The sequence below is a fragment of the Atractosteus spatula genome, chromosome 18 (genome assembly GCF_055471065.1).
Source record: "Atractosteus spatula isolate fAtrSpa1 chromosome 18, fAtrSpa1.hap1, whole genome shotgun sequence".
Lineage (NCBI taxonomy): Eukaryota > Metazoa > Chordata > Actinopteri > Semionotiformes > Lepisosteidae > Atractosteus > Atractosteus spatula.
The window spans coordinates 13,425,420-13,444,463 of record NC_142723.1 but is presented as its reverse complement, the minus strand read 5'-3'; the positions used below and the strand labels follow the sequence as shown (position 1 = coordinate 13,444,463).

Genomic DNA, 19,044 nt, shown 5'->3' with positions numbered 1-19,044 from the left:
CCTAAACAGTATATATGTTCTTTCCCTGGGTAAACTGTTACCATTACACTCTACTCCAGGTTGTGAGTGAAAGGAATACACACAACACTATCACTTAGCCTTGTCAATGACTATTACAGTCTATTAAAAGAGAGAAAGGTGTTAGTGCTTGAGGAATGCAAAGAGTAATTCTAGTCGACTACAGCAAAACAGAATAGAAACTATTGTTCTCCCACCCCCAACCTCTCTGTGTATAGTCTTTTTATTCCAAACCTTTGACCCGATTCTGTATTTATTCATATTAACACCTTATAACTACACTTCCCTTAAAGAATCTGCACAATCTGTAACCAATTATCTTCTACCAATAGTTATTCCAGACCAATTAAGCTGACACTATTTAATTAATGGGCAATGAAGGTTCTGTCAGACTAATGACAAATTAATGTCCTACACCGAGATTGAGGGGTCTGTAAAACAGCTATGTGTAATGACACAGGCAAAATGACTATTTTCTTTCTTTGTACACTTTACATGCAGTTACAGAAATGCAAGCCTTTAACATTAATAAGGGTTACAGAACTGCTGTAATTTCTTCTGGCAAGGACTCAGAGGCCGTCTGGAATATTACTCCTTGTCTTGAGGTTAAAACCAAGCGCAGCCAAAATGACATTCTTGGATGACTAAGTGGACGCGCAGTGCCAGTGACTAAAACTTGTGTCATTCACTGTTTAGGCTTGCTCATCTGGGACGTTTATTTGTGCAGGGAGCCCAGAATATAGTAATATTTCAAAATGCCTACTCCGTTAGCATAAACGATCTGCCAGCCCCGAAACCCCTTAACGTCACTCATTTGTCTTGCACAGTATCGGCCCCCTTTTGGCGCTTACATCAACGACAGAAAAGTCAACTGCAGCTGAAGGAAAGGGAGTTTGCGGCAATTCCCGTAACTGGCTCACAGAAGGCCCAAGTATGCCCCATTTTGGTAATGCAGTCTGAGAAAAACAGGAGTCATTAAACTGCGGACAAGTGCATTTGCCTTCCTCTGTAGAGCACGGCCGACAGGCTCTCCCAGCGATCCCAGCTGAGAGCCGGCAGAACAGAAGGAGTTAAGCACGGACGTCGGGGAGAAACTGTCGCTCTGTAATCCCCTTCCTCCCTTTTTCATCCCTGTACAAAAAGATCCTTGTGTTTTTCTTTTCTTTTCTTCCAAGGATTTTTTTTTTTTTTTCGCAGAGACCTCTCTTTTCAACAAAGGCATTCAGGGGCCAATTTAAATAAATATTCAAGCCTTCCCCAGACTCCTCCCTGACCTTTCCACCCTCTAATCCTTCTCGCTAAATGATTTGGCATTGCTCACTTCAAAACTCGCACTCTGCCAACCTGTGTTGGGCCAAGCTTCATCCCAAAAGCACCGGTGAATGGAAAGTTTAGACCCCCCCCTTTTTTTTTTCTTCTTGTCAAGGAATTCAGCGATTAGAATATTCGCCTGAATTACTTTATTTTATTTTTTTGTTCTGGTATTTCTCCCGTCTTGTCACAATTTTTTCCGAGCCCTGTAACACTTTGCTTTGTTACATCCAGCGCCTACCAAAATACAAAAAAAAAAAAAAGAGCATTTGGATGACTAAATAATTATGAAAATCCAGAGAGGGAAGCCAGGAGTCTTGGGTTTTGCTCATAATAAGAAAATTGAGCTCCGTTTAAAACTCGCGAATTGAGCAAAAGACGGGAGAATGTCGCGTGACAGAAAAACTGCATTTTTAAATTATTATGAATAGTAAATTCCCAAAGCCTCCGCTGGTTTGTGCTAATATCTGGATATGGGTGTGAGTACATCAGTGTCAATTTTCACCTCACATTTCTGACACGGGAATGCGTTTGTTTTTCCCAATAGCCTCTCCAACGTTTCCAGTTGTGATAAAGACATTCTGGGAAAAGGAGCGCAGGTTTTTTACCCCGCTGTCAACAGAGGAATAAGAAACAGCCTCAGAGTTCGCTACGTTAGCAGGGAGGGAGAAGGCTCACAATTATACCGCGTTCCGCGCGTCATGCCCGAGCTGAACCCGGCTTAAATCCCTCATTATTAATTCTGAGACTCATTTAAGTGCCTGTCAGAGGCGGAGAATAATTCCTTCAGTCAACTCAAGCCAAGGGTGAGGTCTGAAGGTGGCTGTAAAACAAAGAAAAATGCCCAAGAAAGAACTGACAGACATGGGCGCTGTTTGCTTTCACATGCGCCATAAGATGCAACCCCCCACCATGACCCCCAGCCTCCAGCCTCACCCTTTTTTCCTGTCAGTGTCCATTACTGTTATTTTCACAGTTCAATAAAAAATGAAAGCGAAAATCGTGCACGTCGTTTCCCTCTGGAATCCAGTTCTGCTCTTTCCGAAGAGTTTGGGGTGCAAGGAGCTGCTCCTACTTAAACACTTAAGCAGAACAGCGCTGGGCATTAATGCCAGTGAAGCTGTACTTTAGGGTAGATAACTGACTTTGTGTTTTGTCAAGTTAAAGACTGGATATGATCCATTAGCACAGGGGTGGCCGGTCCTGGTCCTGAACAGCTCCAATCCAGTGGTGTTTATAGGACACCCTTACAGCATCCATTTCTAAAGCCTTGGAAAGATGTTTTTTCGACCACATAGACTGCCGATGTGTTCTGTTAAACAGCTTAGAGATCATTTGAAATGAGAACACCACCAGCCTGTGACTCTTAATGACCACAGTCGGCTGTTCCTGGAAAATTAGTGACCAATTAATTTTCCCAAATCAAACTAAATTCATGGGTTACAAATTGTGCTGCAAAAACCTGCTGGACTGTGGCTCTCCAGGGCTGCCCACCACTGCGCTAGTAGTTTGAGATCTTGGAGCGCTCTACGACTGATCTGCCTCTATAACCTAACTGCAAAAAATAAATGAGGAAATAAAGGTACTGGCTACTGATAACACTGAAATGCTGAGATGAACTGAGAGTATCCTGCTTGATTCCCACGTTTATAGTCAGCTTTGTAAATGAGAGCATCAGTGCTCATCAACAGGTGAATGAGATGGAAAAGTGGCTAAACACTGCATTTTACCTCTAGGTGCCCTGAAGGGATTCAACTCAAACTGCTTCTTTCTTCTCACAAACTAAATGGCCCTTTGAAAACTCCCATTCCATTTGGCATAATGTGGAGAAACGGATTTCTCCTTGAGTGGTTAAAGTAATCAATGAAATCTGGGGAAGTCAAAACAATGAACAAGCTCGCTTAAGTTTCACAACATCAGATCCTAACTTTTGCTTTTCTTTACCATTAGCTGTGATGGCAGGAGGTCTCGAGTGGAGAGATTTGCTTGGCTTTTCAACCCGCTTTTCTGTTGCTGCAGCAGACTAAGTTGCCTAACCCCTTGTGAGATGGAACCAGATGTGTCATACATATCTTCAAAGGGGTATCACGCCAAGGACACCAAGTGCAGCTTTAGGGTTTTGTGGAGATAAAGAGAGTGGTAGGTTTAGATCTATTCGCCACCTCTGGGGTTTACTGAAACTGAAAAGAAATCATCCATCCCTCTTCTAAGCATTTTCCAAGTGCTTTATCCAATACAGGGTGGCGGGGGAGCCAAAGCCTATCCCAGCATGCAATGGGCTTAAGGTGGATACACCCTGGAAGGGACACCAGTCCATCACAGGGCAGACAGACACGGACACAAACACTTGCTCACACCAGGGCCAATTTTCTTTGGATTTTGGGCGGAAACCAGAGCAGCCGGAGGACACCCAAACCTTATGAACCAAAGCCCCAAAAAAGCCGTACTCACGGAGACACTCGTTGGCCTCGCGGGCGCTGGCCCTCTGCCAGGGCCGGTCGTAGTGGAAGGGCTTGCAGCGGTCACATTCGGGCCCCTCGGTGTTGTGCTTGCAGTCGCACACCAGCTTCCCCTCCTTGTCCTTGAGGCACCGCGAGGCGTGGCCGTTGCACTTGCACCTCCCGCCCACCTGGAAGTCCCCCACCGCGTAGTAGTAGGCCGCCGAGTCCTCCCCCCGATCGCCGCCCAGCTCGCGGGGCAGCTGGGGCCGGCTGAAGATGACGCGGATGTCCGTCACCGTCACCCAGTCCTGAAGCACGGGGCTGTTGTCGAAGTCCTTGCCCGATGGGCGCCCGTCCAGGGTGCTGAAGGCAATGAGCCCCCCAGAAAGCGGGTAGAGGTCGGTGTGCCCGTCCGTGCAGAGGGCCTCCTGTTCGTTCTGCTTGGTGATCACGGCCTTGTTGGGCCGGTTGTACATGCGGCGGCACTGGGAGGAGTAGAACTGGTAGGGGGTCCAGCTCTTGCCGTAGTCCATGCTCTTGTAGATGGCGAGGGACTCGGGCCGCGGGGAGCAGAACTGCAGGCTGACGTAAGTGATCTCGAACTTCTTCCCCAGGGAGAGGGTGAGGGTGACGTTGTGAGGCGAGGAGTGCAGGTTTTCCGACTGCCAGCAGGTGACGTTGTGCGCCGAGTTCAGGTCGGTGAGGAAGGAGGCCGGGTGGGCCCGGCGGGGGTCCGAAGCGTCGCAGATCTGGCAGGTGCGGACGGACGGGCGATCCTCGCGCTCCAGCACGCTGCAGGAACGGGACGGGGGCCGGCCGCAGGTGCTGGACACCTGGACCTCCTTGCCGAACGCTGCATTGATAAACTCGGGGATGCAGCGGCGGGCTGCCCCGTTGTCGTCGTAGCAGGGGTCTGGCGGGGTCTGCTGTCCCGCAAAGGGGTTGCTGCCGTGGGCCGTGGTCCCGAGCAGGCAGGCGCTCAGCAACCACCTCCAGACTCCGCTCATCCCGGACTGTGGGGGTCAGGGGGGTAGGGCTTGCAGTTCTCCTTCAGGGTAATTCTTGTGAACGAGCCTGTTGGAGATGGGAAAGGGAAGACAAAGATGTGATTCCCGCCTCGTGAAGAAATGACCAGGAGCTAATGTGGTAACAGAGTCGTGCGTCTCATCTGCAGAGTTGATAGGTACGTTTACGACCTAAGGTGCTTAGGACAAGATGGAAGTGTCACAATTAAAAAGAACATAAACGAGCCGTCTGTCAGCCCCCTTCGTTCGGCAGCCCAACACGTCTGTGCAGATCAAAACAAAACAGGGTTTCAAAAACCGGAGAGGTTTCTGTCCCTTGATCGAGACTCGGCTTACGAGGAGCTTAATAATTGTGACCTCATTGGAAAATTTTCTCAGCCGCTGCTGCTATTGCTGTAAATCAAGCCAAAGGTGGAAGTGCACAACCCAGGCTCGGCCCCTGCAAAGTCATCGTTTCAGGTTGGAGCTGCGGGCTGTTTGGCGTTGATAGCTCTCCCTGTTCTTGCCTAATCGGGTGTTTCCTCCACTTACTGTTGGAAGTTTAACAGCCAGAAGTGCCGCTGATAGAAAGAGATGTTAGTGGCTGCTGGGGCCCGTGTTGTGAATTTCAATGATGGCCTTTAAGGAGGTGTCCTTCTACAGCGCAGCAATCTCAAGACATCTCCAAGAGGAGGCCAATGGAAATGCAAAACAGTCTATCGTGCTTCTTGCCACCAAAGCACTGCTCTAACACTTGCAGGGAGGACAGTGTTTAAAACTCACTTTCATCTATGGGTCACTTTTGTTTAAGCCCATCTCTAAGTGGATCAGGGAGGAGTTTTTTAGTTTGTGTGTTAAAATAAAAGGATGCTGTTTGAATTCATTACAGAGTAGTGTATACATTTAAAATCAGCATTTTGATCTTTTGCAAAGCCCAGACTTGGTGATCTGAAAACAATCAACTACCTCAAAGTAGTATCTCCAGCTTATGCATCTACTGCCTAAGTGGGGACTGACAACTGGATTTGCTTTGTTCAAAAATGAAGTGTACAAATGTGTCACATGATTATATAACTGCATTTATCCTGTACAGACCAAACATTAGGTCTTTAAGGTTATTGGCACAGCAAGCGTTACATTCAGGTAATTTCTCTTGATTCATAGTTTTAAACTACTTCTAGAAAAAAATCAAAAAAGAAAAGCCAGCTTCATTTGTGAAACGTTTTTGTTCATTTGTAAAACGGGTCGGTTCAGTTTTTTTGCAAAAGTTTTGCCCTTCGGCTTTTTTGTATTTCCTATTGGGTTGTGCTCGCCGATGTTAGGCCTCATCAGGTTAAGCATATCGAGAAATAAAATGACATGTTTAAAAACCACCTAGCAGTATGTACACACTGGCAAAGAGCCTAATTAGAATCTGGCGATGCTTCGTCATAAGCTTTATGTCCTGCAGGCAAGATGCAGAAATCACAATCAAGGAATTTCTTTTGATCACCTTCCTGGACAGCAGCTCAGAAGAGCCCGGTCTCTGTAAGAGCTGTGCCTTGAAAAGGTACACCCACTCTTGGGATCGTTTCATTTGGCTCCAGAAAGAGAGGCTTTGTGGCATCCTTTCTGCAACCCGATCGGAACAAAAAGCCTGTTTGCGTCTCCTTCCATCCAAGGCCATCCGACGAAGGCCTGTGACTTCAAAAGCAGAAGCAGAGCTCATTTTTTATTGGTCCTCACACAGCAACTGTCAAAGCGAGGAAGAAAGCGCCCATTCGGCCGGATAACAGCACCCCCTGCCACCCTCCCCTCTTTCTCCTCTTGAGTTTGGGGGGCCTTGGCGACGGAGCACGGCGTTGATCAAGTAGCTCGGGGTGTCCCGGAATAATAAAGCAGGCGTGCTAGTGAGGCATTTCGAGAGTATTTCATTAAAGCCTGGCCAGAACAGAGGAGCAAGAGATACAGGCTGGCTAGGGTCCCTGCTGACATAATTAGCAGCTAATTAGCATTCCCAAAGCCTCCGTCAGCACTGTGTTAATGTGTGGCTGTTATGAGAGAGAGAAGGGGGCTGAGGAGACAAAATAAGGTGAAACAGAACAGGGAAACATCTACTGCCATTGTACTGCCATATATGGTGTGCTATAGCCCTCCTTTCTCAGCACTATTTATTTCTACCTCTCAGAGGGTCTGCTTCCCTCCAGCTAGACCGGCAGCCCAAGACATGTAAACAGAAACGAAGAGGCCAGACACCACTGTTTTCTTTTTCAGATTCAATAAGAAACGTGCAAATCGGTCTTCTCCGCCAGCCGGTGAACAGCCAGAGAGAAAAGACACCTGCTATTAGGAGAAATGTTTTCTTAGAAACCACACAGCCTGGATGAATCCCCTTGGGGTATGAGAACAAACCCTGGAAATGTTACATACCAGTCTTCCTCACATCTCGGAGATCTCGGACTGACCCAGAATCCATTTTAAGGGTCCTTTCACACAGCACCAGAAAATAAAATGTATAGTTTGGGCTTTTGGGGTTGCCATAATGGGTTCGCTTACTGCTTTAAACCAAGTTCCAAGCTGTTTCATTTATTTGGCTATTTTCCTGTTGTCAGAATGAGAGGCAGGAGACACAAGCCTCTGATGCAAACATTTGAATACCCACCTTTTTTAAAAAGGTGAACTGCAAACGGAGGAAGAGAGAGGGGAAACACAATAACAGATTGGCTTCAGAACACTGTGCTCTCCTTTAGAATGTAGTCCCAGCGTGCATCTGAAGGCCGGATTTTTTTTTGCTTTAGAGAGCAATTGAGAAGGGCCTGCCAGCGTGCTTCTGAAAGCCTCAACGCCAGACCGCAGCAGCAGGAGCTGAGATCTTTATGGCCATCTGTGACATTATGCCATAGGCTGCTAACCCATGTGGCACTGCTTGTGGGTTCCCCTGGAGGAACTCAGAAGTAATGGGTATGGAAGGGGTGGGCAATGGTCAGTCTGGTCAGTCTGTGTGAGGCTGTGCTTACGGCTGCTGTTCCACAAGCACCTCTGCCCTTCATCAAAATGGACGTCCAAAATGGAGTTCATGATGCTTACCCAAGCCTTTACTCTTAATGTCTGCTGGGGAAGACTCAGCCGAAAGAGAGAAACTGCCTTGCTTTGTGTGGACCAGCCATTTTTTTTCTTCTGTGAAAATACTACTCTCGCTTCCGACAGCGCTAGACTCTCGCCAGAGCTCGGGTCTCGGGGAGCTCTACCACTCCGGCCGCGACAGCCAGAGACACAGCAGGCACGGTACGGAGAAACGCTGCCAGCGCAACCTTCAAAGACACGCCACCGGCGTGTTTAAAAACGAACCTGCTGTCCACTAAGAATTAGAAACGAAAGCTCATCTCGCCGGCAGAAGCTCGCTACTTGGGGTGAACTGGTCATGTGGAGTAACTTTAACCAGGGCAGAAATACTGCCGGCCAGTGGGACTGGACCCCTGGAGTAGGAATGCTTTGTGGTGACCCCTCCACCAGCAGAATCTCGTGCTCAGGGATGCTGTAACCTCAACCCTGGCTGTTTTCAGTTCAATTCAGTGCTGTTAAACTCCCTCTAGACTCATGACTGACAGATTCTGGCTGCATTTTCCCAGCTTGCCTGTCACTAGGACATCAACCCTAGTTTTGCCCCTTCTCTATTATTTTTCCACAGTTCAGAGATTATGAAAACAAGTGGTGCTGAGAGCATTATTAGCTTGGGAGAAGGGAGACTGATGGCAGAAGAACTCTTCACCCTGACTTAATCTCTCAGTGTGGGGCCAGTGTGTTCTTTGGAGAAGTAATGCCAGTGTTTCTGACTCTACTTACAGCTCACAACTGTGATGAAATTAACTGAATAGTTAAACCGTCGCACCTCTGTTATCACATGCAGACATTATTTTTGCCAGGCACAAGAACTGTTAGCAGAGATGACAAATCTTTGCTAGAATAATATTCATCATGTTGATAAACTTACATTTATTTGAACTTTTCTGTAAAAAATTCCTACAAGACTAAAGCAAATACAAGCCTTGATCCTTGAGATATGCTGTGCTCTAAGGTTACAAATCCTATCTTTTTTTTTAAGTCAGTACATGAATGCCAGTGCGATACAAATTAATTTAAAATGCAGGACAGTTTTCAGAATGATAAAAATGATTCTCAGACAGAAATGACAGTCGGTTGCTTGCCCTCATAAAGGAACTATCATTTTTAAACCTTTTGATTTCCATCGACCTTAGGAGACGATCGGATTAGATCGAACTATATTCGCGTAGATAGCATTTTCTTCGGCGGCACACACTCCAGTCCCATCTCTGTGCGAGATGTCCTGCCCTACATCTCCTCCGTTTCCCTTCTCTGCACCTGTATCAACTCAGAGTTAAAGACTAGAAAGGGCTATTTGTGCAAATCGAATGGCAAAACTCAGCCGGCTCTCACATACTTGTTTTTTTTTAATCTCCTGTGGTGGTGTGAATGTGGAAAAAAGAAGAAAAAAATTCTCGGGGGTGGGAGTCCCATCTGTCCTCCCTCCTCCCCCCCACCTCACAAACCCCTACAGCTGGATAAACGAAGCCCCCCCCAACACACACACACACACACACACACATGCAATGGGGATTCACAGGTAGTGGGAGAAAGGTCACGAGTTCAAACCCTGCTTGTAGCCATCTCCAATGAGCCCTTACTCTCCACCCTCCTGTCGATTCACGGCTACATGTGAGGAGAGGACCCACAAGGAAAGAACATTTCAAGACCATGTCAAACATTGCGATATTAAAAAAGGGCGTGGATTTTTGTCAGATCATCCCAGACAAGCCAACAGGTGCCAATAATAAGGCATCTTGAACAGCTATGTTTTGCAAATGGGCCAGTCTTTCAATGTCAAAGCAAGAAAAGGGCTCTCCTCAGTTCGCAGCTAAAATATCTTGCAGGCAAGATGCTAAAACACAGTATTGACCAGTGAGTCTGGGTAACTGAACCTCGAACGCTAATTATATTTTAATAAAGGAACCAACAGGGCTATTTATCGTCCATGTTAAATAGATTAAACCACCAAATCATGAACTTGAGACTAATTTGTCTTTAATTTAGGTTTTGTCTGCAGCAGGTAGATCACAGAAGATAAAGAGAAAAATATTCGGAAAATCCAGTGACACTTTAGCTGAAGTGCCTATAACAAAAGATCGGTTAAAACATTATGAATGATGTTACAAACAGTTCTAAAAACACATGACAGTCCCTAACTCTAAGGGTCTGGTTCAGTTTTTTGGGGGGTTTATGGTTTGGTTAATAACATCCAATTAATGTACAGTAGAGGTTGGTTATCATTGCATGTATGTGCCTCTGGTAACAGTTTAAATATTATAACATGCTTACAAATATCATTGCTGATTTAAGGCGTTACACCACAAATCCAGTATTCATTGAAATTTCCGACCGAGTGAATGATAAATATTTTCTACACATGTGCAAAGGGAAATGTGGAGTAGTGCTCTCGAGTGACAAACACATGACAAACTTTCACATTTGTTTCCTAAAAAAAAAAAAACTGCAAGAACTTGATTTTGCCAGCACAGCTCATACCAGGAACGTGCAGCTTTCTGATAACAGACAGATGGAAGATGGTGTTTTTAAGGATCTTAGTATTTTTCAGATCACCAATTTAAGAACTTCTACAGTCATCTGCAATGTTGTATTTATTAATTAATGCCACACGCCTCATTTTTCTTCTTCTGAATGACAAACTGGGAATTGACTTTGGACATAAGCCTTTAGGAATATCTGTAACACATCTTCTCCTGCTGAAACACTCTGTGGAGGCTCCCAGCACCTCTCATCCCTCTGGGTTCCACCCAAGCAGAGCCAACAGAAAAACCACTCAGCTATACCACTGGAGCAGCATAATGGACTCAGGGACTTATTAAAATACTTTCTCCGCTCCAATCTTCCTGCTGTGAGAGAGAACGCCCATTCAAAAAATGTGACTCCGGATTCCAGCCATCATTAAAATAACAACTATCTGATACAAAGTAAGAACTGGTGAACACCTCCCTACTCAGGACCTCTGCAGCCTCTGTAACATGAATTTCTACATAACTTTAAACAAGAAAACAAGTAATGTTAATTTCGGTTGTACAGACGTATACATAAGTATCCCTGTCTGTGGCTGTTCTGAGTAGGAGTATCAAAACCAATTTTCTCACCGTTTATGCATTAACGGTTTTAGAAAAATAAACGATACCGATATACTGAAAATTTGAATACTGATTAGCTCTTTCTGACGTCATTTTGATCAGTTTTGACTGTTGCCTAAGCTCTAAATCACTTCAATGGCTGAGTAGGCAAAGGTGATGAGGCGATTTATCCTGCTGAATGCTAAACCAGGTGAAAATCGAGAAAGAAAAACAGAAATAAACCAAAATGTCCCGCTTAAGTGAAAAATGCTACAGTATTATTGTATATTTATAAAGTATGATTATCGACAATAATAGTTGAGTACAACAGACCGATAAATGGGCAGGTCAGTGAGGTGGTTTGGGCAGGAGTGACTAGTTGCTACAGAACTCCTCTTGTCATGATTGATGGTAACCTGACTGCACAGCTCACTTCCTGCCCTTTCAGCAAGCTCATAATAATAATAATAATAATAATAATAATAATTGCTTACACTTATATAGCGCTTTTCTGGACACTCTACTCAAAGCCCTTTACAGGTAATGGGGACTCCCCTCCACCACCACCAGCGTGAAGTCCCCAAAGTGCGCCAGTAAGCTCACCACCCATCAGCTATCAGTGGGGAGGAGAACACAGTGATGAAGCCAGTTCATAGATAGGGATTTTTATTACAATCATCCAGCAGAAAAGTACTAGGAATCATTCAGATTGTGTAACAACCACTTTCTTGCTGCCGTTGCTAATAATATGCTACAATTAATAGAAAGAACTGTTAATAAAGACACTGCTTTTACATATTGTGCTATTGCAGATTTGAGAACTCAATGTTCTCAATGGCTTGTAATGGTTTCTTCCCAGCATTCTCTCCAAAACGAACAGTTCGTTCCATTGTTTTCACAGCAGTGTAACAGTGAAATCCAGTATAACATTGAATTTTTAAATAAAGTCAATTCACTAATTTTAAAACAATTATATAATACAAAACGCATCAAGAAACACTGAGGGTGGGACAATTGAGATAACCAAAGTTCTTTTCTGAAAAATCAAAGCTTTTATGTCTCTGAAAAATTAAAGTTTCTCTGCTCATTAAGAAATTGAATAACAAAAGATGTAATTATATTTTTGTTCTGAATCCATATTGGTTATGATAAATTTAATGTATATGATTTTACTCTTCCGTTTTCAGATGTGCCCAGTTGTTTCAGGACAGTTACAGTAGAAGTGGATTAGTAATTGTATGGTTGATAAGGTTCTAAATGATTTACTGGTCTGCTTCATTCAATTGATGCTGTCTCTGTATTGTCATGTTGCAACATCTGTATGTATACGGCCTTAATTGTTGGATTTTTCCTTTTCTATTCTTTATTTTTACATTGGTCAAAATCATTATTCTCAGGTCTCCATCAGGCATGCTCAGTGCAGGCCACTCCCTCTCGAGCATGCTCAGTAGGCTCAGGTCTCCATCAGGCCTGCTCAGTGCAGGCCACTCCCTCTCGAGCATGCTCAGTAGGCTCAGGTCTCCATCAGGCCTGCTCAGTGCAGGCCACTCCCTCTCGAGCATGCTCAGTAGGCTCAGGTCTCCATCAGGCATGCTCAGTGCAGGCCTCTTAGTTTCAAACATATTCAGTACTAACATTTAAGGCACAGTGGAGACCCAAGATGAGGGCCTGCTTCACCAAAAAAAGAGAAATTAATGTATCCAGAATTCCATCTCTACGATCAGATGACAGAAGATGGTGGCTTGCCTTGGAGTGTGTAATAAGAAACAATGGAGGCTGACCTCTTTTAACCGATTACTATGAAATGAAAATATTACCATAGAAGCAGTCTTGTTGCTTGAAGAGACACAGAAGAATTAAAATGCTGCCAACTGCTGTAGATTGGGCTTGGGGGGGAAAGGAGGGGATTGTGGAAATGTTTATCGTTTAATCCTTTCAACCAAACAGGCGGTGCATGTTACCTAATCTAATCAGAGCCATATGACAGATTTTGATGCCGTTGTGGGAACAGGTCCCTCTACACCAAGTGAAAATAAATAAAGTGGAACTTAAAACTGAAACTGTGAAGCACCGTGAAAAGAAGAGGGCTGACTCCGTCCTTGACTGTGTGTTGTAATTTAAAGCCAGTGCAATGCGTCTCCCTTGCATTTATGGTTTTTACTTGCACCAAAACACAGCACATGTGAAACAAGCGATCGAACAGGTTCTCTTAAGCAAAACAATATGCAGTAAAGTATTCCAACATCGGCATTGCAACACCTACAGAAACGCCTGACGGGAGCAAAGCCTGAAAGTGAGACATGCAGATGTCCGACAGCAACGCAGTGTGTGGTAGGAGGCTGGAGGGGACTGATAGACTCTGGGGAAGGTTAAGCCAGATTCATAAAGGATTGTTCCTTGTAAGGCAAAAATGTGTTATTGTCAGAAACCCGCATTCCTTAGCTCAGACGCCCTTTCGGTTTTGGAACAGTTGACTGTAGTTTCCACAGTTTCTCGAAGAAGTCTATTTCCTTCACAATCACTGCATTTTACAGTGTAGGCTGACCGCTCTCAGCACGGTGATCAATTTCGCCAACAGCCGTTGGCTAAGATCTAAAATGCAATTTCGGGCGGCCACCCTCCACCAAACCTTCCACTTAAGTAAAGATTGAACTCACTTTTGAATGACATCTCCATGGCTCACATTAATTTGTCACACACCAGAAGGGGTCTTACCTCCTCTTTGACAGGATTTGCTCACTCAATATGTGACCCGGGAGAAAACGGCCTCTTTCACTGAAGCACAGGTATCTGGGGCAGATGTTTGAAACCTGGCCAGATGCATTCATAAAGATATTCCCCAGACATGTAGTGAGCAAAATGACAGATCAAGTATCTATGAAATATGAGTTTCATATTAAAGGAAGTTTTGAGCCTGTTTTCAATTTTGCAGAATTTGCAAAAATATTATGTCTTTTAGTGCAGTTTTGAATGACTCCTAAATGCCAAAATGTTTCAGGAAATATAGTACATCACACCCCGTCACTACTGAGAGATATTGATGGGGCTGTTAATGTCATTTCACTTAGCAATCAGTACTGGCACTTAATCAGACTGCAGGACAGAGCAGAAGTAATGCTAAGAACACAAATTCCTCTCAGTAGAGATTCCTAAGATAGACACATTGATACATTAGTCAATTGCGCTATTAAACAAAATGTGCAGCAAAATCAACAAGGACTAAAAGAACAAATTAAAGGGGATATAAGTATTTAAATGTGTCTTTCTGTACATTATTTGTATATATATATACACACTATTATTATATTGTATAGAATTTGTATCTATATATTAGGTGTGATGTTTACTTTGAAGAAACACATCACGCTAAAACACATCAAGACAGATTTTATTCAGTCACTTTCATCCTCAAGAGGAAGGGACTAATTCACGCCTATTTTGGGAAAGAATTAAACTGAATTGATACAGATGAAAGATGATGTTTTGAGTTGGGCTTTTCCAGATTTACAGTAACTGCCCACAGGAACTCGGAGGACCTTCTCAGGTGGAGTCAGAAGTACTAAAGCTATGGACTTATTGTACCCTTTGCTCTTTTAAATTGTAACTGAAATATTTTCCTACTCAGGACGTGTAATAAAGTTGTGCTTCACAGTGCTGACATAACCAAATTTGAGGCCAAGACCAAATTCAGCACCACGGACAGTACTACAAGTATAAGTCCATAGTGATCGACCCATTGTGTTGGAAATGACCCAGAACTTTCCTAGAACATGCCTAGAAATTTCAGAAGCTGGACGCTGTGTTCTATTAAGTGACTAACCACTGGATCTGGGCATGCTCACCTCCAAAATGCCCCACGTGTCAGAGCTATTAATCTTTTTGAGAGGGTGCAGGCTCCTTATAGTCTTAAAGAGTTAAAACATGAATTGCAGGAGTGATGAACTTCTCTTCAGCAACGCTGCACATCTACAGGTGTCTAGTGTGTCCCCATTTCCAAAAAGCTAACGATACCTTGGCTGACTTGAGCCTACCACCCACCTCTAGTGATGCTCCTCCAGTTGTGAGCCAGCACCCTGGGGTACAGCTGGGTAAGGTCACAAGTGTTCAGCTAGTGATGTCTTAACTCTGAGACTCAACCTCACAACATAGGACCTCCAGGACAGCATGTTTGATAATAGCTATAGTGGCATCAGAAAGGGATTCAGGGATATATAAGTCCCACTTCTGCCATGATTGCAAGTACTATATTTCTCATATTAGGTTGAACGTATAAAAAATCTTGCATTATTCCCTCAATTATCACTAAGGATAGAAAAACTGACCATTGTTAAAAAAGGAGCTTCAACTAAGAAGCATCCTAATGACAGCAAATTCAGAAACCTGGTTGTTGACTGATCTCTTCTAACTCCCTGAACCTGAAGGTTGATCAAACATTCTCTAGTGTTCTTTAAGAATTTGGGCACATTGTATCCATTTTGCTAACTGAAAAAAGAAAAAAAAGGCACCAAAAGAAACTGTAGGGGACAAGCAAAGAAAAGGTCATTTTTAACTCCTCAGCCTTGATCTATGCCTGAGCCATTCATTCGAGGATTTTATTCTGAATTCAGGCACGCAGAAACAGAAGCAAAGAGGAAGCAAAAAAAAAGTGAGATAAAGGACTGGGCTTAGACTCAATAGTACTGTAAAGGTTTACAGGGAATTACTGAAAACAAAATTCTAATATAGACTATGACTAACGCAGATGAGATTGCAAAAACATGGACGTTTGCTCCACTTCTGTTAAAATCAATTACTGGCCTTCCATTTATTGCTTTCCTGTTGTTCATCAGAGACACGTTTAGCAACATGTGCTCCCAAGCTGTGAAGACGACACTTCTCAGTGACGACTAGTGACGCCACGATCCTGGACCTTGGACGTCCACTGAATTCCTATTTTTAAAGAAGTATTTCACTCCCCGAAACCCAGCGGACCGAAATGACTCTTTCCACTCCAGCAAATTACACCTAACAGTCTCTTTTCCGGACCAGGCATTTAGAACAAAAGCCATTCACTCAAAAGACGTGCTAAAGATCAAGGCATGTGACCCAGGTGTGTCAAGTCTGAAGCAGTGGAAGGCACATGCAACTCAGGTCAGCCTTCAAAGCCTGCTGGGCCAGCCTGCGGTAGGCGGCTTGTGGCTTGTGAAACGCTCCAACAGGAAAGCTGCATTTTCCACTGCACCAGCTCCTTCCTGACAGTCAGGCAAGCAAGCTGCTTTGAACTCTGGGGAAGGGGGGGTTGCAGAAGTAACCGCAAATAATTTTATTAAGTGTTCAAATACTGACACACACACACACTATCGGGAGTGCCAGGACTTTCAAAGGAGCTGGACTCATTAACCTCCCCTCCCCACTTTGCCTCTCCTCCCTGCTCTTCTTTCTCACACTCCATCTTCATCTTTTCTTGTGGGTCAGGGATCTGAGCTTGCCAAGCTAAGCAGTTAGTGTGCACTCTGCCGATGAGTCAGGCCAGCATTTCCAAGCTGCACATTCGAAACTCTTCAATCCCCTCGCAGTCTGTTTCTATTAAACAGCAGGTTCAAAATCTCACTCTTCAGATGGTCTGGACCCGTACCCCGGGGGCTGTGTCAGCGAACACTCGGTTACAGCTCACACCTGCCACCTTTTTAGGCATTTCCCCTTCAACGTCTGGTCACTCCACTTGTTTGCTTGCGCACCGAGACAGCGGTCATACGACACTACATTGCTTGAGCTTGGTCAACATCAGAGGCCTTGACATTTTACTTGTGGTCATCAGGATACTGGATGATCATCCACAGCTTCAAAAACACAGGTATGGTCCTGAAAGGTTCATGTAGGTTAACATTTTTTAACCAAAAAGGTCAAAACAACCAAGTATCACGTGGTGAATCTGGGGATATATCAGGAATGCTTTCAACAAGGACATTATAAGATCCATTACTGCACAAGGCATTGTGGAAGACAGAAAGTACCACACCTATTCTCAGGACTAGCTGTAAAGCAGGACTGTTAAGTTGCAGGAGTTGAAATGAAAATCCAAGTGTCTGCTCTCCGCCAGAAATATGTCTTCACCTCCACAGCAATGAAGATGAGCCAGCACTTCTTATCGCCACTGAAATTAGGCCCGAGCTAAACAACACATTGACGAACTGAAGCCAGAGGTGGCCGAGCTACAGCCCAACCCCACATACTTTTGAAATGCCATTGTTTTGACATGTTGGGAAGTTTGGGAAATGAGCACAGAAAAATCCACTGTCCGCACCCCTGAATTGAAGAATGCGTGACCAGGACACACATAGGAGACCTCTCACATCTTGAAATCTCCAGCATCTGGAGGAAATCTGCAGAGACAACACATGTGGACTTGGCAGCCTGTTTGAGAGCAGTTGACGAGGACTAGGAATCTCTTTCTGGATTCCACGGGAAACGATTTGCGAGACTTCGCGATGACGCACGATCATGCGCCGGCCAGGAGAGACATAAGCCACGTACTCTGATTAATGACCATTATTACCAGCCCCGTCTCCCATCAGAGCAGGTTTTTCTTCAAGCACCTCGTCATGCTAACTGCTCTTCCTCTTGCTGTTCTTCGCAGAATTTGAACCATGTGCAAGCATGGAAGAAAGACTCCAAAGAGAACTGGATTAAATGTGAAGCCCCAAACTAACATGCAAGTCACATTAATATTTATATACTGGCTACAAAGTAGATCTCTTCTTAAAGGGCTAGTAAGCACTGAATCATAGAGCCTTACACATTTACATGTACTTGTCATGCTGCATGCTCCACCTAATGTGTTAAAATAAAAATATCCCTAACTTAAAGAGGACGGTTTCCCAGGTACAAGTCAGAAACTTTCCCCTCAGCGCTAAGTCAGCCTTGTGTCTTGCAAACCTGAGCGTGCTCAATCTTCTATTTCAAGCAGTAATATTTGGAGCTCTATTAACTAACACTTCATACTAACAACGACGCAGAGCCGTAATTGTGAAATGTTTTTTTTTTTTTACAATACAATGCTCAGTAACTCCTTCTGAGAGGAAAAAAAAAAGCTGAATTTTATCTAGACGATCCGGCAAAAAAAAAAATTCAAAGCAACGCAGCAAGGACAAACCGCTCCCAAAAATAAGGTGCACAGTCTACACATCAATAAATGACTAATCTTTTATACTTAAACTCCACCAGCCAGTTTCTACAATTTGCCAGTTAACCAGAATCACCGCTTAATGGGTAATTCACACCCCCAACATACCATGACCAGGGACGTCTGTGGAAACTGACTGGAGAGAAATCCGTGGAAAAACGTTTTTCTGGTATTTTGTTTTTTTTACAGAGAGGAGTTACTTGCACTTGAATGTTTTTTTTTCCACCTCTCATTGCTACTGTTCATTTGGGAGCATCAGAAATGTGATCAAGTGGCCTATATGACTGAACATGTGACCTCTAGAGAAGGCAAGACAATTATTTTAGCCCTTGTTTTATTTTCTTAAACCTCAACCTACAGGGGAGAAAACACAGAAGGCGACTGTGAAACAAAACAACAGACACGCCAATGTTCCAGAGAAACGCAGTGTACTGGTTTCCTAAAAAAAAATACACAAGTGAAAGAAAGCAAAGAAGTGGAGACACACTCAGGCGTGGAACACAAAACATCACCTCATCTGAGGACAAGCCTGTTTTGAACTAAACAATCTGACAGGAACTAAATAAGACCTCCCAGTTATGAGAGACTGCTGAAATGATGAAAGCAGAGGGGAAGCCCGTGGTTACAATCACAGGCGAAGAAGCAGGGTCTGGGACAGACCTTCAATGCAAATTACTCTTCCATTTGCAACATGTCTCGAGCGGCAGAGTCACGTTATTTGTTTTTAAATCTTATTTCTCACACGGCCCGGTCAACGAAGAAAGAAAAAAGAAACGAGAGAGAGGCCTGGAAACAAAAAAAAAAAGAAGAGCATTCCTTCCTCCCCCCCCGCCAACCTGCTCACCCGAGGGTGAAAAACCCACTGGAAACTTGTTGATTTTACCCTCTTGGTCTGACACCGCCAAAAGGCCAAAAAAATTGTGCGTTTCATGGCTGAG

At 44.3% G+C, this 19,044-nt stretch overlaps 1 protein-coding gene across 1 annotated transcript in view; it reads right to left on the bottom strand.

Annotated features, from left to right (window-relative positions):
- ntn2 (netrin 2) overlaps positions 1-4,777 on the bottom strand; it is a 54,892-nt gene extending 50,115 nt beyond the window's left edge. Inside the window, exon 1 of the mRNA XM_088936739.1 lies at positions 3,781-4,777. Coding sequence (XP_088792865.1) covers positions 3,781-4,777 — 997 coding nt within the window. The remainder of the gene's footprint in view (positions 1-3,780) is intronic.
- Positions 4,778-19,044: the final 14,267 nt, after the last annotated feature.